General features: G+C 37.6%; 1 protein-coding gene across 1 annotated transcript in view; it reads right to left on the bottom strand.

Moving 5' to 3' along the window:
* Positions 1-16,665: 16,665 nt before the first annotated feature.
* SETD3 (SET domain containing 3, actin N3(tau)-histidine methyltransferase) overlaps positions 16,666-23,231 on the bottom strand; it is a 61,963-nt gene continuing 55,397 nt past the window's right edge. Inside the window, exons 10-13 of the mRNA XM_085317469.1 lie at positions 22,436-22,602; positions 21,708-21,793; positions 19,789-19,949; positions 16,666-19,183 (exon numbers count right to left, since the gene is read on the bottom strand). Of these exons, the coding sequence (XP_085173595.1) occupies positions 18,740-19,183; positions 19,789-19,949; positions 21,708-21,793; positions 22,436-22,602 (858 nt within the window). The 3' untranslated portion in view covers positions 16,666-18,739. The remainder of the gene's footprint in view (positions 19,184-19,788; positions 19,950-21,707; positions 21,794-22,435; positions 22,603-23,231) is intronic.

Here is a 23,231-nt window from a genome sequence, read left to right as displayed (position 1 = left end):
CTCTTAGACATTACGCAGATTGCAATAGTAAAAAAAATTGCTCTAATATTGTGCACTACAATAATAAATGCAGGAATTAAAGGTTTTTACCTCTCTCTAAATAAATTATGCATATAGTTTTAAATTAACCAAATTAAATGATTAAAGACACTCCATTCCTTCATAAACTTGTCTCAGGAGTGAGGAATGCACCATACAAGCAGAGGCCCCTGGTTCCTCTGAGCCTTGCTGTTTCATCTAAAGCAATCTTAGATGTTCTTCCCTTTCCTCCCAACTCTGCAAGGATAGAAGACTTTTTATTTTCCCTTTAATTTACTATTTTAAGATAAATGCAAGTGATGAGACTGGAAGCACCAGCTTTGTTTATGACCTTAGTGTGAAGCATCGCTGCAGCTGGAAGAACCGTGCATGGCTCCTCAGAGGTAACTCTCACCACTAAGCATTGGTTCCAGTATTTCTGCCTCTGGATTTAACCAAGAGTCAAATAAGGGTAAGTCTTCTGGACTGGTTTGGAGTTGTAATTAGATGACACTCCTGAACTGCAGGTCCCTAGTGTCTTCTCTGTACAGATCACCATCATGACATTTTGGCAATGATGACAGGATTTGTACTAGTACATTTGACCGTGATTCACAGCTGCAAACGTTGTTGCCCATTTTAATGTGGGAGGGAGTTTAGACCTTTAATAGACTCATTTCTTAGTCTTTAAACCAAGTGGCACCATAGCCTTAAGCCTAAGTGCATCGGTCTTAAGGAGAAGAAACTGCAGAGATTTGAGTGTGCCCTTCCTACAGGTGCCTGTGCTGTCCTACCACCACATTACCAAACAGAGCTTGACTCCACTACATCCTAGATGCCTAACTAGCTGTGTGCTTACAGGGAAGCTCTGGACAGTATCTATCAGTCTCAAAGCACTTGGCTAAAATACTGGTCTTTTTATAGGTGGAGAGACGCAGGCACAGAAAAATAGAAGGCCTTTCTCAGGATCACTAGATAGGGAATGGGAAGAGCTCGGAAGGAACCATCGGACACTCGGCTGCYGGATCTTCGTCCTAGTACTGGCCACAGCACCTCCACAAACTGTGGTAATTTCCTCAGCTTAGCCACTGCAAGATGTCATTTAAACTTTGCTGAACAACCCAGAGTAACTTGTTTCGTAAACAACTCAAGCATTACAGGTCTTAAAAATTTCCAAGGCTGTATCAGAAGGGTCTACTGAAATATGCGTATTTAGAAAAAAAGCAGGAACATCCGTATAGATTTTACACGGCTTAATCAGGGAAGATTACACAAGCTTGTCACTGTGTAGGAATACGTATTTCAGAGCAACTTTCTCCACACGAATCAGCTCAAATGCTGATGTTTTAAGCTGTGTGAAAGCAGAAAGAATAGTAGCTTTAATTGAAGGCAGTGCAGGATGTCACAGTTGAAAAACTTGCTAATATTTCTTCTTTAATTGTACCTTTAACTACCATGTGCTGATGCACGCTTTCGTTCATTGCATTTTGACTGTTTTCGCTGTTTGCTACAAAAGCAGCCTCCTCCTTAAGTATGCCCTCAGCTTAACGGCTGTGTGTGAGGCAGCAATATCTCCTGACCCACTCGGAGAGCCTTGAAAAAGAAACCCCTTTTTAACAGTAGAGGAAACTGTGAATAGGGGTTCAGGAAGCAGCTTCTAGTATGGGCAGTGATATCAAGAAACATAACTGGTTTTAAACCTAACTTAAACTGCAATTTTATGAGTGATATTATAGATAAATGTTATAACCGCTACCTTTAGGGAACCAGACTCGCTAGCGAAGAGGTTTCTGCCCGTCCTCTATACAGTGAGCAGTCCACCTGTCTTGGAAGTGGAGTAGCTTTTCCAAGATGATTAAATACTGAGACTTCTATGTCTCAGACGCAAAGTAGTTATGAAAGACAGAAATCAAAAGGAAAATAAATATTTCAAGCTTAAAAAAAAACAAGAATTGATATGTCTGACTTAAGCTTTGGGTAAAATTTGGGGAGCAATTTTCATGTCGGAGCGCTAAACTGAGCTTCCCTTATAACTGGATGAATAATGACTGGCCTAACCCTAAACAATGAGGTTCACATCTCTTCCAAGATATTTTAAATTCTATATAAATCTGTTGTTGAGATCTTCTTTTGCGAGGTTCTGAGTACAGATACAGCTTCATGGTTAAACCAAAGACTATTAGTTCATCTTTTTCATAGCATGAACCAGGGGTCTTGAATATTAGTGGGGAATATACCATGAAAACAGTAGTGATCTTTTGTTCAGAAATCTTCTTTTCTGCTTTTTTGCACTTTTTAAAAGCTAATTTCAATTCACACAGAATAATTACAGGCTATTAGGCTATAAGCTCTTCGGAATTTGTTTCTTGTGTGATGGGGCACTGATCTACTTGTGGCCTCCAGCATCATTATAGTGCAAATAATTAACATCACATTTCCTAGATGTTTGCAAAACTAGCTAGTACACATTCTCAGCAGCACAATGAGCTGTTACAAGCTGACATCTATGGATGCACACTGAGATGTGAATCACATGGCTGTAAAAACAGGAAATACTTTACATTTTTAAATTGACTAAGTTATCAGCGTTGTGTTTGGATCCTGTGTGGGATATGTGTGAAGGACAAAGCCTAAAGCATCTGTGACAGCAGGATACAATTGGGTGGCTGGCAGAATATTCAAGGGGACTTGAGAGAAAATTTGCCTGAACAGCAGARGAGATGAGAAGCTTGGCTCAGGATGGAGAGGGACACAGGGCCCCGCTCCTGCTCTGTGCATGGTTTGACAGCATCAAAGGATTCAGATTCCCCTCTTGCTTGCATGACTTCAGGTCACTCAGGGCCAGAACAGCCTTTTCTGTAGATGAGCATCAGAGTAGCAAGTCAATTAGATACACAGGGGTGATTCTCTGGAGTTAATGAAGTACTAAATGTGTATGAGCTGAGTTTAGTGCTCAGTACCTTCAGGAGGAGGTGGACAGGGCCTAATTCCACTTTTCCGTTCATTTCTGGTGCTTTATAATGCCTTAGAAAGCACTGGAAATGAAGAGACAGCAGAAGGTGAATCCAGGCCAGTTAGTTTCAGCAAAATTATACCACTAAAAGATTTGTTTAAAATTTGTCTAAATATTCTATAGTGTTTAAAGAGATAAGGGAAAATGTAAAGATTTTCCCCATTCAGCAGAGTTTTCCCATTCTCTTCTGGCTGATCTCTGCCCATTTCCCACTGCCCCGGGGGACTGCCCCAGACAGCCCACCATTCCTGTCCTCAGCCTTCAACCATAAAGGCACGTRCTTCTGCAGTGCAATACTTTGGTCCTTAGTACCAGAAACCATTTTATATGAGCAGCTCCCTCTGCCCTTTGGGAAGTTCCCAGTTGCTAAAAGAGTTTCTGGCTCAGTCTCCCTGTGYCACCAACGGTCTGCCACCCACCAGTCCTTCATCTGAGCATTTATATAACCTGTCCAGATTTTAATAGTTGTAAGTCAAATTGAAGGTGCAATTTGTCTTTGAGAGTCCAATTGCTCTCCTCCAGGCTTGCACACTCCTTGGTAAGAAACCACACAGCTCAGACATATCTTCTTGATAGCTTCTCTGCTCTGACTGAGCAAAGGTGGTCCTTTTAGACCATTTGTAGGAATGCCTGCATCAAGCAGCACCGAGTGCAAATGATTGATAATCTTCCTGATTGAGTAACTGTACAAACTAACTGCTGAGCTAGAACGTATTTAAAAAGAATAAAAGCCTGATGCTGCACAGTCCATGTCCACAGTGAAAAGTGAAGGTGCTTAGGGAGATAAGTTGTGATTCAATCAGTAAGGGGGAAAAAGAATTTTGAGTTCAACTTCATAAACTTCTCAAGTAATTCTGTACTTTTTGGGTTTTTTGTTTTTTTTTTTAATTATGACTAAATGTGAAAAGTGTGGAGTTTAGCAATCTCTGTTCCAAAAAAAAAATGTACTGTAGAAAATGTCCCTATTTTTATCTACATAAGTAAAAATATTCTGAAAGACATTAAATTTGACTACAGAACTGCTCTTCAGAATATGGCATGCAGCACATGAACTTAGGAGTTTCAAAAGAAGCACTGGACTCTTGGAAACAAAACTGAACAGCAAACAGCAGTGCCAAGCACAGTAAATGAACATAATCATAGAACTGTCRCATACTGGCCTAATTGCTAAAACAGGATCCAGAAATCCAAGTATGTTTAAGCTCACCTGAATTCAAAGTTCCATGTTTAAAAATCAGAATAGAGGCTGTACCTMTTAGCTGGGGAAACTCTATCATGGTCAGGCATGACAAGAGCATGTTTAGGAGCCACAGTGAGSAAGCAGCTCAATGGGAGCTGCTATGCAGCTCTAAGACAGAAAGGATTAATTTGTTATTTGACCAGGCAAAATGACAATTAAGAACACAAATACCACTATAAACAGCATTGGTATCACAAGCACTAGGATGTATTCTGGTGGAGGTATCTTGGAAGAATGTGGAAAAATTAGAGGAGCACARAAGCAGCACCCCAAAATCACTCTCAGACTAGAGGAAGCAGCTTACAGTGGGAGGGTTTTTCTGCCTACCTTATTAAAAAAATAAAATAAAAATAAGAAGCCTGGGAGGTAAACCTGATTATTCCACACAAGTAGATTAYTTCTCGAATAGAAATTTTCAGGGACTAGAGAGTTCTAGAATCCAGCTAAACAAAGCACAGAAAAATCTACCATTAGGAGCTGAAGCAACAGAAACACATTTTTAAGAGTGAGTGATGTAACATTAAAAAAAAAAAAAATCTGACAAAAACAGGAATTGCCATCTTCTGATGTCTTAGTATCAACATTAGATGTCTTTTAGTCAAATGTGTGTTATGAATGTGTACCAGGTAACTGGATGGAATTTAATGGACTGTAATACAGAGGAGGCTAGAGTCAGTGATCTAATAGCCCTGCCGGCCTTAAGCTATAAATCTATAGTTAGATTGGCTACTTGGCTACCCCTAACACATTCTGGAAAGGATATAATAGCTTCTGCTTGTATTGCAGGGCTTTCATCAACCTTGTTTAAGGATTGAAAAAAAAGGTCTTCATAGAAGGTGGTTTCCTATACCCATAGGTTCCCGAGTTATTTGTCCTACATTTCCATCAAGCATCAGTTGTGTAGATCCTGCCTCTTTGTCCTCTGTCCATGATGGATCACAGGCCACAATAGCCTCTTCAGACATGTTCAGCTGACAGCAACTCACTGGGTTGTGTCTGTAAGACTGCTGATTTCTACAACATTTTTCAAAATTCACAGAGTTCAGCTTGTTTCTATAAGCGTTCCGCTGCAATCCAGTGTTAGCTAAATGAACACTTTGATTACAGCATTTGAGATAGATGATTTACATTTTTTCATTAAAAATGTCACTGGAAGTCCAGTCTTCTCCTGCTTAAACAGTTGAAGTCACTGCCAACAGCATACAAGGCTGATATTAATTAAAGCAGAAGGTGACAGCACTTGGAAAATGAACACTTCTCTCTGCTCAGATAAATGACCTTTAACGCGTGCTTGCTCTTTAGTTAGACTGGGTCATTACTAGAGATTACTGAGCATTTTCAGTAAAACTGGAATCTCTGACTCATCTCCAGTTTTAAATTATAACACTGAACAGTGATGGAGATTCTTCTCTGTGCTACACAATGATGTTGTCTACCACTGTCATGAGCCTGCCCCACCACAACAGGTATCTAATAACGAGTGCCATTTTCCACTGAGCAGCAGCAGAAGGGAGGTGGTGAGCTTCACTTTCTTCCTTACAAGCAAAGCCTTTCCTCTGGTCTGCAGAATCAGCCTTGGAAAGTGTGCGAATCACCACCTGACATAGTTCCTCTTATTGTCAACACACAGATTACAAAAAAATAGAAGAAAACTGAGCTTGCAGTCCATGTTCTCCCTGTTTGTCGCAGATTGCAGTCCCGTCCAACGTACAGGGAGAGTAAACTTTAAATAGCTGCACTGTTATACCTAATCCCTGGCTAGTACTTTCTCTTCACCGTAGCTTCACGTCTGGGTAGTGAAACTGCAGTTGGTTGTGATCTGAGCTCTAACTCCCAAGGCTTTGATGTGATCCTTCATGTTATTTTCTTTTAGGGTACCATGTGCCGTACAACACTGCAGTTTCAAAGTGCTTTACTGGAGGAAATTCATTTAGAGATCGTCACTACGCGTACATCTCTGTTGCACAGAAGACCTCATGGAACTGAGGACAAAGGTCRGCTGCAAGCATGCACATACCATTGCAGTCACTCGATTGCAGTACTTCTGGACAAGATGAGGGGAATGAAACAAAAATTTCTCACCCAACCTCTTTGTTCAGAGAGGAGGGCTTCCCAACACCCTCCACAGCCAGTTGATTCAGTCAAACTCTGCAACTTGCTCTTTTCAGTGTGAGACATTAAATGATGGTTCTGGGCACACACCGTGCTGAGAAACTGTGCTAGTTTAAGACAGTTGGAATACAGGGCCTGCTTAGGAAGCAATTTGAAATTATTAAGAGCAGCACTTCACATTTCCACAGCAGAAGCCTTTATAAGCTAGAAGCCTCAAACCTTGATCACTTCCAATTGAACCACTTATAAAAAATGTGCACTGCTGGAATATTTTAAATGACTGTGTGCAATGTGTACTGACTGAACATTAGTGGCTTCAATTAAATAACAGTTCAGAACATAATGAACTGAAAAATTTCACACACTCTAAAGTGAGATAAGCATGAAGTGAAGGAGAGAGAATTAAGAAAAAGTGCACTGAACGTAGTACAAGACACTGGCTGTTGAGATTCAGCCAGAAACGCAACAGAACAGCTTGTAAGCTAGGTTTTTTCCAGACACTTCAAAGGGCACAGGAAAGGGAGAAAGGGAAAAAAAAAAAAAAAAAAAAGTATGATGATACTTGTGTGGAAATCAGGGAGGCACCTGTTCCATGAGCTTGGCTTCATCATCTCTAAAGTTAGGAACTTCTGGATGCACAGCTGGATGTAGATTCTTTGCTGTGGGCTGAGCTGATGTTTTGGAGCCTGTGTTTAAGATTCTGGCCTGAGATTGAGCTAACTCCAGGTGGAATTTCCTTTCGCAATTCTTAGATTTATTAATGAAAATAATCTTCTCTTATGACTCATCTAAACCACAGGCTAAAGTGACACAATGTCTGAAACTCTGCTTACAGGTATCAAGAATGATGCAACAAAGACGGTTCATTCTGTAATTAGCAGTAGTAAGAATTTAACTAATTAACCTTCATAAGCAATCTCACTCTTTAGCTATCAGTAGCATTCTCAGTGCCGCAGGTGCTTTCTAGCCTTTATAAAGGATGCCCCTTGCCCAGAGGAACTTGCCTGTCTTCTCTCCTGTGAACATGCTTACAAGCTGGACATCATACCGTAGTTACMAAACTTGTTTCCACCTGGGCTCCTAAAGACACCTGACTGCATTTCTGACTGGTCTCAAACGACACATATTCCTCTCCCTTCATTCATTTGTCTTTGCTGCCCACTCTGGATGTTTTCTCTGCATTTCAGCAAAAGTAGAAAGAGCGCAAAAGACATCCTACACTACAGCATGAGACGCTTGCTCCAGAACCCTGCACCGTGGTCTGCAAAGGGGAAAGCTGCCACCCAGGGGTGCCAGCATATTGCGCTTTGGGAACTGGTGACTTCAGACAATGGCTAATCTCCCTTTGTTCCATGGCTGGATTGTTAGTTTKGGGGGTAAATCCCTTTATGGACTTCCCATGGTCTCTAAAATAAACTTACTTAGTTTGAAATGGAACAAAATGAGATCTCACTCCAGTAAGTACCATGTTTATCCCTTTACCAGGGAGGGCACGGGTGTCTTTAGACATCTTGCAAATAGGAAAGATGTTTCAAAACAATTAAACTAAAGAAACAAACAGTAAAATTGACACACTTCACATTCTTGGCCTTACCAGACTTAACGTTTCTGGGTGTTTTTGAGGTTATAGTTACAGCTGATTCACTACTGTTGCTCTGTCTGTAGTACTCCATCCCCAGCCTTTATGACCACTTCAGTGGCACCTGCTCTAAGCACGTTCCCCTCCTTTTTATTGGTGACTGGCCAGGTCCTATAGCCAAGTCTCCAGCAGCTGCACTCTCCAAGAGCCTGTAAAGGCTGAAGCTGATGAGCAGAGGTATCTGGTGAAGTTGGTATAGTACTTTTCTCTCTTGACTTGTAAGTAGATCAAAAAGGTCAGAAAGGTGAAAGCACTTGGACCTTTTTAATGGCTGTTTCAAGTGGCTGATAATTACTCAATTTGGCAATAAGCTTTCATGGATGCTTACTACAGTTAGAGGATATGAAGTTAGATGGTAGTCAGGAGCCTGCATGTATTCCAGTTTACCTGATATAAACCTAATATGAAAAAAAATTAAAGCAGACTATAAAAGTCATTTATAAGCATATACAGTAAAGCTTAATGATTTAGTTCTATAAAAATTTTAAGCATGCTCTGACCTTCAAGGAAAAAAAAAAGTTGCCAAATAAAATGAAACAGAAGGGAAACTGCTGCACACTTCCTCAAGTTCCATATTCCAAACTGATGAGTCTGTTATCAAAGACTCAGTCTGACTGGTGKTATGAGGAATGTAGAAAATCCAGCTCAGACATTGACCTTCCATTCCACCAAGCATACAAAAAGCATCAAAAGCAATAYGAAAAAACCTTTCTTTGTAGACATCTGTGTAATTACCTGCCCATGGGATAAGTTTCTACCTTCCCTCCCTTAATTCGAATCTGTGTGTAATTTCAATTGTGTTTTATTTTGTCAGTTTAAGTTCCTTGCCTTCCAGATTAAAAGGACAAAGGGCTGTCCAATATATTTAGAGAAAAGGGAAGTGGACTAGGGCTGGATCAAAAAACAGCTTTTCCATCCAAATCCAAATTTGTTCTTTATATTGAGGCAAAATTCAATTTTAACCATTTGCAGCAAAGGACAAAAAGTTATTAAGGATTCCGATCACCTGGAATCTTTTGCTTACACATTAAATAAAGGGGGGGATTGAAGGGGTTGAATTTTATTCTTATTAGTTCACAGTTCTGATAAAAGGTCATTTCAACCCCAAATCAGAAATTTTTAATTTAAGTAGCTTCTGTGAAAGGTGAAGTGTGGTTTTCTTCTGGTTGTCTCATGGTTGACAATGAACTGTGACTGATGTGGTCTCCACATGGATTTTCTCTTGGCTAATAATGCATGGACTCATGTGACAGTCTGTTGCTAAAGCAGGGGGCTTACTTGACTGGCTATTTTCATGAAATTTGGTGGGACTCAAATCTCTGAGACATCAATGGTTTTGTCAAACTAGAAGCTGATCAACCAATTCATAAGTGGCACAGAGGGAGAGGTGGAGAGAAGGGGTAATGACTTGAGTCTTTGTTTCTTCAAGAAGTCAGACTAAAAGCATTGGAGACTCTTAGACAGATCCAACGTTTTCAGAAATCCTTTATATAAGGAAAACATGCCAAAGCTCATCCTTTCCTGCAAATACATGCACTTTAGATTGATACTTTCCTAAGAGACCATTTTGTCACTAACTTTTCCCACAGTATCTTTCATTACTTTGCATATCTTCCTCATACCTGGTTTCAGCTTAAATAGCCTCAGTCTTTAGAAGATCCCTCATRCATAAGTTCCACCTTGACCTTGGTATCTATTTTTGACTATCTTCTTGGAAATACAATGATCAGACCACATCATTGCATATTTTTCAGTATTTTCCTTGCTAACACTTTATCGATCAAAGCAGCCGTGGTTACGCCAAAGACTGCTTACTTGCCCTGGGGTTAAGCAAAACACTGCTGTTAGGGTTACTTTCTTCTCCCAGTCCAYTGCTCCTCACACTCCCTAGCCCCATGACCACCCAAGAAATTTTTCTTCAGGTTGATTTTTCTTCAGGTCAGAAAATCAATGCTTAATGATCTTCTGTTCCTAAAGACGAACTACTTAGTTTAGTAAACACTTGATCTAAACAAGTAACAAGGATATTTTTTTTTCTTTCTAGAAAACAATCTTCTAGTTTGCTCATGAAGCTTTTTCGCATGATCCTGAAAATATTTAAAGGAGAGACATCTGTTGTGATCAAAGCCACAGATTCAGGCTCCGYCACCCTAAAGTAGTCCCTTCTCCATGTCAGAAAATATAACAATGCTTCCTCGTCTCAGAAAAGTATTGAAAAAATTCAGTTTTGTGAGAGCTGTGAGACATTTGGAAACCACTGGGAGAAAACGTGCCGTGAAAGTGAATGTCTTTACTGCATGATGCAAATATATGTTAAGCAATAAAATTCTGAGTTCCTAAATAGGCTTGCCTTATTTTGATATTCAAGGAAATGAAAAAAGACATACATACTTCTCATTTAATTCTTCCAGTGTATAAATCCTGCCTATTTTTATATAGTTGCCCAATACGGACAATAAAAATAGCTGTCTTAATGAACAGAAAGAAGAGGAAAAGGCCACCTAGTTTCTTGTAATGCTAAATTATGTGGTCCATCTCAAAACGGCTTAGCCATCATTTCTGGGTTGCAGTTCCACTTGTTGGACCTTATTTCTTTGAGAAAAATGCTGCTACTTCTTGAAACTCAGCTTAAGATGACTGAAATATTCTGTAAGAGAATATTACTACTCCCAAAAGGGAAATCTGAAGAAAAGATTAATATACTTTGCTGAGTGTAAGCTTGATAACTATCRTTGTGCTGTGTATTTGCTTCTCTTGGCAGATGATATTTGATCATTTGAAATGATTACTTAGCTTCAGCTGAAAATCTTTTGATTCCAGTGGCTATAAATCATCACTCCCACAGGTATTGCTACTAACTAGTGAGCATTTAGACAGCATTAGTACAGGCTAATAACTCCTCTCAAAGGGAGACGGGGCAGAGATTACCTCCATCATCTTTTCTTTGTGTGCGCGCGCATGTGTGTGAACAAGTGAAAACCTCTAGGGACAACGCAAGAGTTTTCAAAGCAACAGCTAAACCTCTAACACTAAAAATCAGCCACATCAATGTCAAATTGTATCAGAATATTTTAAACTCCAAAATCTCATCTTTTTCCAGGAGGAAAACAATTTCATCTAAACTTGAGTGATGATGTCAAAACGTGATTATTATTACTATAACACTGACGCACATGTTAACAGTGCTAGATACTTCCTGGCAGCGTGCTTGAAGTAGCCTCTTCCGAAGCCTAGAACTAGAGCCTTCACCAAGCAAGAATAAGCATTTGTTACAACGGTATCTCCATTTCTAAAGTCTGGGCAATATACCTCATACTACTTCATGGAAAAATTATACAGGAAACAGACTGCTATTTTTGTTATATAGCTTCTTATTCTTTGAAAGATATATGCATCATACCTGTACTAAGGAGTTCAGCATCAATCTATAAAATTAATGTGGTAGTACTCTAGAAGCATTCACATCTCAGCTGATACCTAAAAAAATATGTGAAGCTGTATGTAAAAAACAAGGTTCCAAAAATATCACTCAGCACTGATATAATACTAAAGGTGCAATGATTTTTTTTTTTACGCATATAAAATTACTACATCGGATTCATCTGCAACATTTCTTCAACGGGTGATGCAATTTAAAATTGCATTGTTTTTGCATAGATATTTTTCAGAGGTTTCAAAAATTATAACACATTTCAGTATTAATTTTTAAGTCATAGCTTAAGAGAACCAACACATTGCATGCTACTAAACAGAAATAAATGTTTTATCTGTCTTGTGTCTCACTGAAATCCAGATTGAAATTCAATAGAACCAGGCTTTGGCCACCTGAAAAGACCACCACCATTTCCTCATTCACTTCACTGGTTTATGCCTTCCAAAAGTGCTTAGATGCTGCTTTAGAGCTGTAGGGAAAAGAAATTGTATGTATACACGAAAAAAATAAAGGGACCAATTATGTATCTGCATAATCAGAAGTTAAGGTACAGTAAGTTAACAGGAATGTTAGAGGAATTTATTTTAACAAGTTACTATGATGCATATTTTTCTATTTCATTTTCTTGTAGTGTTTTACGCTATCCTTTTTACTTCAAATACGTAGCAGTTATAGTCCTTTTGTTACAAACCGTTCAATGGTATCTTGACAGCAGAACTACGTCTTTGCTCTCATTTAATAACTATTTATCATTCTCTATCTGCCCATTTTCAAGAAGGAATAAAGTTAAGTGTTCCAGAAATTGGAAAAAATTGAAACTTGACCTTTATTAAGTGGGTTAATTGTCACAATCTCAGCATGTATGAAATTAATGACCAAAAAGTGGAACTTTAGAGTTTCAGAAGACTAGGTTAATGTCCAAAAAAGTCTAAACTTTGACCTTCTTGACATATACCAAAAGAAACAGCCACCCTAATAAATTACTACCTGTGTGCAATTATAATAAACCATTCCTAGCATCCAATCACTTGAATTAATTGCTGTAAGGCAGTGGGGCTTTATTATATTCAAGTTAATCCAAAAAATCCTTTGCAGCTCACATGAGGATGTGTGTGCATGCTTGTTTTAGTATGGCAGATACAGTTTGAAAGCACATTATTCATACCTTTGGACCAAATATCTGTGTACAGCAACACTTGTTAGCACTAGAATTAGGAGCCTTGGCTGAGTTACCAGCAGCACTCAAAATGGTGAGCAGCACAGAACAAAACTACGGGAAATGAGTTTCCTTAATACCATACTGTAAACGAATTGCTRGGCGCAAAATATATGCATTTCACAAATTTCAGCCTTATAAAAGGGAAGTGCAGCCACTTTGGGTAAACACAGCAACAAACTGCAGAACATTTAAATCAAACAGCATTGACAAAAGAAAGTTAAAAAAACAATACTCTGTTTGCACGGATCCTGCTGAAACAACAGCGTAACATGGAACAGACTGACTTCTAGGTTACCATGTCAAACCTGGATGAACTGGCTAAGYGAACAGCCAATATTTCTGTTCTGGGCAACGAGTGCGTACGCAGAACGGACCGGTGGTCCGCACCCGACACAAAGCCACGAAGCGATGGCTGGTAACATCTGTAAACGAAGCGAGGAACTACCGCGGGAATTCAGCAGCTCTCGGTCCTGCCACACAGAGGAACAGCCGTGGGGTGTTACGAGGAGACTCGCTTTGCCCTTGCAGATTCTCTTTGGAGGACAAATGGCTTCTGTGGGCTGTCAAGTTGGCCCATTTTTCAAGAACAATGCGTGCTTAATATTAAATAAAATGCTAAGTGTTTAAGTTCAGTTATCTAATTCTGCTGGTGTCTGAATCTGTGAGTAAGTAATGGTGATTCAGTTGGGAAATCAACATTCCTCACACATGCAGGGTTTTATTCCCTATCCTCATGCAGATTTTAAATACCTTTCTGAAGAGCTAAAGCAGAATCTCAAAGGGCTACATATCTGTTTCACTCAAATTCAAGTTAAACTGCTTGCAAGTCTAAGTTGTGGTGGTCAGCATTTCCAGTTTTCTTGTGTCCAAACAGAAGTTAATTGGAAAATGATTGTCTTGTTCTTCCAAAACTGGGAAGCTCCAAAATGTGTGTGAAGGAAAACTCAAAAATCTTAAAATAAAAACAGACATGAGAACAGTTTGCAGCACAGTGACTAGAAGGCTCATCCGCAACGCATGCGACTGAGGTTCAAAAGTCTTATCTGTGTTTGATCAACTTTGTATAAAAAAGTAGTCCCAGTCCATATACATAAATATAATTTGGAGGGAGGCCCCCAAGTCYGAGTGCACTATGTTTCAGGTTAGTGTCCTGAATGCAACACTATCTCTTCTGATATTACTTTCTGTGGCTTGGATCAGTTCTTCCATGCTGGATTTGTAAAGCTGCTGCTTTCCTCCTCTGTGTTGAATACTTCTGCAGTTGCAGCGGAACAAGTGAATGGACAGCACCGAGTGCAACCTAGCAGTCTTTACACGGGTTGCCTTCACCACCGCACAGAYGGCAAGGCTGTAGTTTACACCACCTCACCTAAATCTGCTAAACTGGCAGCACAGGATAAATTAGGACAGTCTGTAATTAGCAATTTTCACTTGCTCCTATGGAAAGTGAAGCCCTTGGGTAATTGTGAAATGTATGGCTTGCTCAAAAATCCACCATTTTGGAGATACTCTCTTTTTAAACACTAACTGAAAGAATCTCAAAGCTTCTCATTCTTCAGAATAGCAACCACTGTCTCCAACACTTACACTAGGTAATATTCAATTGTCCAGCTTTTGTTTGCCATTTAAGAAATGATGACATCTTGCTTTCTTCAGTAAAGATTAAGCAAGTTAGCAGATGAAAAATGGCACAAGGTGCAACCATTAAGGCTTTCTAGCATGAGTGAYCAACACAGAAGTCAACTACCTTCTGGTCTCCAACTGCTCCAGTACTGAATGTACAATACTTTCTGGACAATACAAACACTGACTACCAACTTGATTGTTCTTGTAAACTGTCAGCTCCAGTTCGCGCTGCTGTCCAATTTAATAAAAGTAATTTAATTTATAAGTTTGATCTCTAGGTATACTAAAAATAAAGATAAATTGTTAATGACTGAAGATAAGTCTACATAAGGCAAAAATTGTATTTTGTCAGGAATACATGATTACCATACACAATCCAATGTATGCCAGTAAAGAAAGCAGCTTATTTAAGCATATCTCAAACCTGTTATAAATAATCCAGGAGTGTTTCATGTTCAGCAAAAGGTTCCTGAAAATGCACACACACACACACACACAGGTGTTTTGGTTTCTGCCTACTACCACAGGAGGGGCACTTTGGCAGCAAGATCAGAAATCTCAGTTTTTCGCTAAACAGAATAGCTATAAAGAGATTTGATGTGAATTAATAGCGCTCAAGTTTTATTCTTTGCAGTAACTTTGTATCAGTCATTCAGTCAGTTTTGAGACATGTTGAATACTTCACTGAACCTAAGGAAAGGAAAAAACACTCTCAAAATTACAGGAGCTTTTACAGCTTTTTTTAAAAAGCTTTTTTTAATAAATAAAATCTTACACATTGTTTCCAAACTTGCTGTACTCATTAATAGATGGAGATACCAGAGAAATCAAAGGAAGCTCTTTAACGATGAGTCACCAATTTACAAGCTGTACTTACTGCAGCAAGCAATGCACTCAAAGCATGAAACATATTAGAAAGTATTAAATACAGTTTCTACAGCATATTAAATACAGATGGTAATTGGGTTGAAGTCATGTGATMATATCCGACTTCCATGCTCAGAAAGTATCCTTTAAGAGTCTTCCAGAAAAAYGGAATCAGATGCTGCTGTGTCAGATGTATTTGGTAGAGCAATGTTCTGTCTAAACACTGCTATTTGGCACAGAGTAGGAGAAATAACAAGGACTGAATTTCAGTCTATAAAACTAGAAAAGAGCAGTGGATTATGGGGGCATCTTTGGTGTGTCAGGCAATCATTTGGGTTTACAGGATTTAGGGAATGATAGCTATTTCATACTTTCTTCACTTCCCTTCCTATAAAATTTGGGTGATAGAACTGGAAGCAGCAGATATAAAATACTGTTTCTAAACATGTAAACTAGAGCAGAACAGTTTGTGTAACCTAAGCCTCCCAGCGTACCACCGAAACGTGCAAGTTTTATCACTCTATGGTCACTCGTCCCTAAAGACAAATCTGCTTCAAGTATGCAGCTACTGTTGAACTGCATAGATTTTCTGTACATATGGTCTTCTTAATGTCCAAAGGAAGGAATATTTATTTTAGCCAAGTTCCTAAAACATAATTCAAATTCTCTTACCTCCAGCCAAAAGGTTCTCATCTCTTCTATGTACTTACAGCAGCACCTAAGCTAAGGGCTGCATTCATATACTTCACAACCATTTTTTCCAGAAAGTGGAGGTTGTTGCCTGAGTTTGTAYATTTAACTTCATCAACAGGGCTATAAGGACATAGCTTTACAGTATAAAGCCAAAAAAGTTATAGGTTGTTAGGGAAACGATTCATCAGTAGCTAGGTTCATGTAAAATTCAAAAGTTTTTTTTTTTTTTTTCCTCTCTCTCCATTTTGTTTTAGAGAACAGTCTGAGAAATCCAAGTGATGTCTTTCTTACAGGAATACTTCATATAGCTAACTAAACAGAAGCAAGATTTGGCATTTAGCCTGGGATTAGTGTGAACAGCCTCTTAACCAAACATTATGAAGAAAGTTAACTTTAAAATGCTTTGAAAGGTCTGTTTTCATGACAGATGGTAATAAGGGCTCATCAGTGCCAATTTTTTTCATTTCCACCTCAGTTTTCAAAAGCTTAAGCTTTAGGTTAGTGTTTCTGAGAAACCATTACATGGAGAAAAATGCAAATTACAAAATTAGATTACTCTATTTTTATTGTGTGCAACATATTTTTCTAAGCAACACTAACATACGAACACTAAGAATTTGACCTTGCTTAATGGATCACATTCCCTGTCTGCTTACTAGGATGCCGCCTTTTATTTTTTCCTCCCTCCTCCCAGCTACACTTCCTTTAATCTTTATCTGTACACTCGTACAGTTATTCCTCTCCCCACCCACCCCAAAAGATACAGTCATTAGAACGTAGGGATTTTGTTTCTATAATACACTCATTAGGGAAGACATTGTAGAACTATATTTTATTAAAGAAAACCCACATATTCTGTCCTGTGGTGACCACAGGCTTTGCTAAGCCATAGATATCAGCAAATACTGGAACAGAATACAACGTATCAGAGTGAATCAAAGCATTTAAATTCTGGTTTACAGTTAAAGTTTTCAGGGAAAGTGATTCAAAACTTCATTATAGTATCTACTGCAATGTTGTGCAATGTAACTGGTAGAAACAGAAGAATATTGGTCCTAACAAAAACTGTAAAGTAATGACTTCTGTATGACATTTAAACTGTCAAGACAACAATTCATAACATTCTACCAAAGGCAGCATATAGTTACAAAAATACTGGTCCAGCATTTTGTTAAGTGGTGAAGCGATATCCAAGGTGCAATGGCAACATGCCATTCTCAGTGAAATATTTTTTAAAAAACTATTTTTTTCTATTTTCCCCACACTGATACTAACTGAACATCAAAACTACTATGACAATCTAAAGTCACTACTTGTCATGTGTATTGCACCAAAGATTTATGCAAGAACACATCTTTGAAGCTGCAGCATAAAGGAAGCAAAAATCTCATAAAACTGAATATGCCAAAAGACATTTTACTGCAACCAATCTTGGATGAGCAGGTTGCAACATTTATTGAACTTTAACTAATTGTCCAAGCTTGTCCAATCTTTCCATTATCTTGAACTTTAGGATACAAAGGTGTGAAAAAGTCCGTAATTTTGAGAAGAGAATTAAATCACTTCACATTCCTCTCCATTCACCTCCAAAATAAAAATATTCCACCTTCCTCACCTTCCAACCCCCAGGTAATTTCAAAGTTAAGCTTTGGAATTACCCTTGTTCTCTTATTGCACTGTTCTAGGATTGCATTGTTTTCATATAGAAGTTAAAACATACAGTAGGAGGGTGATCAAAAATGCTGGAGATAGTAAATCTGTTTAACCTGTGCAGCTATCCCAAGAAACATGCATCAGACTGAAACACAATCTAAATGGCAAAGCATACTGCATACTTGGCTTTGGTCTGGACTTAGACCAAAAGTACATTAGCCTACCATTTTATTCAAGAAAAGTGTCATTTAGTATCTTAACTAAAAGATGAAGCTGAGTAAGATTAGGTAACTGCTGTCACATTCAATGTTACATCCAACAACAAAGAAATGAAGGAGTAGCAGACAGGAATATTAATCATATTTTCCTTTTAATAATGGTTTAGTTGAAAGTGTAGCTTTGAAAAACCCTAGCTAATTGTGAAAACCTGATAAAGCTGGGAAGCAATCTCACTTTGAACAGTACACTTTAAAGCTGCGGCCTGGCCTATCTGCTTTCAAACTCTACTGCCAACCTTGTAAAAAAAAGGTACCGCCAGGAAATGTGTCAGCCTTTAAAAGTTGGTGAATTGTGTATATTAGCAACCTAACTCTGACTGAAGAAAGATGAGATATTTTTATACAGTAAACAAAAGACAAAGTAAACTGAAATTCTCAGAAATCACTTTGAGTGTATAGAATTTGGATTCTCATCAACATTTAAAACTACAGAACATAAGGTTGCCACCTTACCTTTTTCTGGACTGGCACACCTGATTTTAAACAGGTTTTCCTCCAGTCTAAGTTTCTGATCCTCGTATCCAGTTTTCTGCTGTACTATTCTCCCACCTTCACGGCTAATACCAAGTCAGTCCTGCCTTCTGCTTTTCTTGGCAGGAGACAGAGCAAGCTTTTAATATCGGTAGTCAGAGTGACAGAACAACAAAAGCACAGCAGATAGAAGAGCTTAATTCTTCCCCAGGAAGAAAATACATTTGGTTCAACAAAGGGCTGCAAAATCTTCCAAAGGCACCTCTTTCCTAAGTTTTTGCCTGAAAGCAAGATGGCAATCTTAATTGAAAAGGGATGCTAAATCTTTTAAATAACTTAAAAATTAATTTTTATATAAAGCAGCAAAAACATTTTCCTCTGCAGAAAGAGAAATGTTAACAAAGAAACACACCAACATAAATGCACTGTTCATAAACTTCAGCTAATTTAATTTCACAAGAAAGTCAAACTTTAGGACTATTCTTTAACCTCATCAGTACTGTCTGAAGAAGATTCTTTGGCATCTTCAGTCTCTCTGTTGCTTTCCTCTTGATTTAGATTTTCGCTTTCTGATTTGGTCCCATTAAATAGAGAGTTTTCACCATTTACAAACCCGTTCTCTGTGACTTCTGCATCAATAGCTTCATCAATCTTTAAGTCCCCTTGCTCTTCTGATTCTTCTAGGTTTCTCAAGACAATAGGCAGTCTAGAATCTGGCACAGTGTTTTCCAACAAGGCAATATTACTCTCTTCATATTTAGGAATGGGAGCTCCATCTGCCATTTGTTTGGTATAGTATTCCCGGCTAGCAGCTGCACTCTTTACTGCTTTCTCCAAAATCTCTTTTTCACCTAAGCGCAATTTGATAGCCATTATCGCATGAGAAGTAAGGTCAYTGGTCTCCAAGAAGGACTTATCATCCTAGTAGAAAAGAATAAATAAGTTTCATTACAAACAACCAACAAAATAAAAAGAGCTCAACTTTTCTCTCTGTGCTTTTACAGTAAGAAACATTAGTTCCACCAGTTGATCCAAATGGACATACTTGAGAGGGATCTGCACGGAATGCCAGGGAAATTTATCAAAAATCCATAGAGGCCAAAAATGTCTCCATATATACATCAGTCTGCATAATAGGCTACCTGGGAGATTTCACAAATACAGTAAATTCACAGGTTCACTTACAATATGCTCACAGCATTTGCAGTGGAAAATACAGCAAGCAGACAAGTTGAAACTGATTCTACACTTTACATGCAGATAAAAAACAAGTACCCTATACTTGGAGAATCAAAGAAAAAAACATTACAAAAAAAAAGCATTTCTGTAACATAATTTTGTTAATCTTATTTGATTATCCTTAGATAATACAAATCGGTTTCTAGACTTTAGAAAGTGCAAAATGAATTATGTACTTACATTAAGATGAAAGTTTGCAAAGAAAAGATGAAGGACAAAGTATCTTTTCCTACAGTCATAATGCAATAAGTTTTAGAAATTTAAATTTCATGCAGCAACATATTTACCTCTATAGTTGTTTTGTAGGTTTTCAGAAGAAGGGATGCTCTGGCTTCTAGGAACGTCCAAAGTTTAACTTCGTTGTTCCAGCTAATAGGAAACTCTGAGTTCCCCAAAGTGAAGATTTTGTCAATGGCATGCTCACCTATCAAGTGTTCCTTCAGCTCTTCTGCAAGAAGTATAAAAATGATCTGTTAAAAAAAATCTCATCACTCACTTTGTCAGTTGACAAATTGCAGCAAGCTTTATTTCAATAACATAGTTTTAAATTGCTAAGGGAAAAAAGCTCTCCTCAAAAAAATAATAATCAAATGAGTTGGCTATTTCTGGCATTCTTCTCAAGATGGTATCTGGAAGTCTTGAGGTTAGCAGAAAATGGACTTTCAGCTCTATTCCAACATAAAGTCCCAAATGTTTTGGCCTCTCATACACAAGATAAAACAATGAGACAGATCATCTCCCATAACTGATACACAAAACGAAGGGAGGAGTTCTTTAAAGACTTCAGTGAACTTTTCGATAATAAGTGAAACAGGGCAGGGCAAGTGTGCAAATACCAATGGATTTATTTTTACTATTATTCTGGCAATCTTTCAGTAGCAGAAACTACCTACAGTTGGTCAGAAGACATCCAAACAAGCCTCATACAGAGCAGAAAATGTTTTAATTGGCCCCTTGACACTACACAAATTCCATTAATCTTTTAAATATCACATTCCTCTCCTGCAAAGCAACAAACTTAAAGTAAAACATATAAACAGCAGAACTGTGACTGAAGTCTACAGTTTAAATTGCTATGTATTTAAATTTTACTTGTTCATGAAAGGATTACCGGGGCAAGAGTCTTCCYCACTAGAGGAACAACAACTTGCATGGAGTTTCTCAATAAACAGTCTTCTTATGGTGCTTTTAAAACATGAATAAACAGAACAAAAATCCAATTTCAGAGAAACTTTCACTAGCTATTTTTTCTTCTCCAAGACAAAATTTCCCTCCCTCATAAGGGAGAGAAAATTCTAAAAATTCTTTACTAGAATTCTTAATAGAGTCTAAAAAATGGAAAAAAAGGATCCACTGAATTCAAACACTACATAAGGTGGGTTGTTTTAATTAAACAAAGCAAACAGAGTACATACAAAAACTTGACAATCCACTATAATTCTCCCATTGGTATCAAAATCCACATCATTTGCACAGCAACCCTAACAAAGTGATTTCTCTTGTTGCCACAAAAATATATCCTATTTGTAACTTCCAAAACTGTACCTCGTCAGCACACAGTTACTATAAATATTTAATCAAAATTTTCATATGCACAAATTAGCTGAATATTTAATAACTGTACATACATTTTTCCTGGTACAATCACTGACATACAAAAAACACTGTAATGACCATTTGCAAATATAAAAATTGACTTTAGATTATAAATTACCAAAATATTTTAGATATTCAACTTTGAACTGCTTCTTTCATATTTCCACTACAAGACAGAATATTCCAATTCCATACCTAAATGATTCCAGTGGGTAATGGTTAATATACTATGGTTTTAAGTGTGTAATAAACCCCTAGGTCTCATATGATCTTGCCTTGTGAACCATTTTTAAACCAAAGAATTAAAGATCAAGGTCTAGAGCTCGTTCATTTACAACAATCAGGGAGATTAAAAAAATAAAATAGAATACACACTCATGCTTTAGGAGGAGTTCCAAAAAAGCTATGTTGCTAAAATATTCCCTCAAACTACATAGCTACAGCTTGTTCTCACTAGCAAGCTAGCTTACAGATCTCTCCCACCTCAAAGTATTCCTTTTCTGATCTTCCAGTTTAAGATTTTTATATAAAAATGTCTTTCATTTTCCTGCTTAAAAAAATCCAAACAAGCACAAAGCATAAAATAGATTATCTTTATAAAAAGTCTTACCTTCACTCATACAAAACACTCGAAGGAAAGCCAGAAGCTGAGCAGAAATTGGAGGCTCAGTGGAGTGCAATGCAAAAACACTAGAACTAACAAATAAAACAATAAAACAACTGTAAATGCAAGTTCCACTGTGGTAGTTTTGAACTTATTAAAATATAACCGACCCTAAAGCATACAAAAAAAATGCAGTCACGAAAGTTACTTTTTAAAAAAATAGGTCACACGAACTTAAACTGAAGAAGAATTCTCTAACCTGTATCTGAAAAGAACAATTCTCTCTCCACAACATTACACTTACAATGATTTTTATATGGCTTTCATAATAAATTCATGAAAACGCAGTGTTTCACATCTGCTGCTTCTAACCATACCCTCTGGACTGAAAAGACTAAAGGAAAATGCTGTGGTTCACATACTGAGCATCGTAATATGTCTGTAAGCAACAGGAAAGAAAGGAAAACCACAGATTGCTTCCAATTAATCCTTGTTCCATTTCTGTTCAAATGGTTAAAACAAAGATTTTTTTTCCCTATATATGGTCCAAATTAGATGACAATATAGCTCATAGAATTTTTGTAAATATTATTACAATGCCTTTAACTTGCTACACAAACAGAAGAGATATATAAAGCTGTTCTATAATAGTTTTCTCAAGTTTAATATGCTCTACCGGACACTATATACTTGGAAATGTTTAAAAAAAGCCCAGTTCACTGTGTTTTACTTACGTTGGGATACCAGCACGAGCTAAGACCTCTGCCTTCATAGCATACAGCCTGTCACTTTTACTCACGCCAAGCTTTATTTTCACTCTGTCATGCGAATTATTATCAAAGAAAAAACCACTGTGGATCACAAATTCAGCGTTTGACCGAGTGCCATAAAAAATGTAAATCTAGAAGGATGAAAAGAGAAGTGAAGGGACAGGAGAAATGCTTAAGATCAACTCATAAATCTGACATAATTTGAAGGTTATTTCCTGAAAGAGTTACTATTCTGTAGCCAAGTACAAGGTATATTCGATTATATAAAGAAACATACTTTGTTTTCTGGTATTGATTCAAATGCTGTACAGTATAGCAATAAATGTTAAAGGTAGATGTAAACATATCGATATTACTGAGATGGACTTTGAAAGCAGAGCAGTCTTATTCTATACTTCACAATGAAAATGCTTTCCTTTCTCACCCTCTTATAAAATACTAATATTTGGAAACAAGCTCTCAAAGATCTTATGCCTTCAAAGATCAACAAAAAATCTGAGACTAGGAAGGCCCACGACAGGTATTAGTGTTTCTGGTATAATTTTCCCCCCATATGTCTACCCAAGCAAATAACTGGATCAACTTTGTTTTGGTAATAAGGGTAACCTATAGCATTTACATATCAAAAAACATCAAACAAAGATTGGATCTGTGTTCAGCCAGTATTGATTTTTATGTTATTCTCTGAATCCTTTATTTAAAGCAAATACATTACTTTAATTCACATTAATATAATACATTTCTGACTATAAACTGCAAG

This window comes from Rhea americana, unplaced genomic scaffold (assembly GCF_003343005.1).
Source record: "Rhea americana isolate MKP2758 unplaced genomic scaffold, rheAme1 scaffold_5, whole genome shotgun sequence".
In the NCBI taxonomy this organism is placed as follows: domain Eukaryota; kingdom Metazoa; phylum Chordata; class Aves; order Rheiformes; family Rheidae; genus Rhea; species Rhea americana.
Note: the sequence above shows the minus strand (reverse complement) of the source record. Positions and strands in the feature narration are given on the sequence as shown.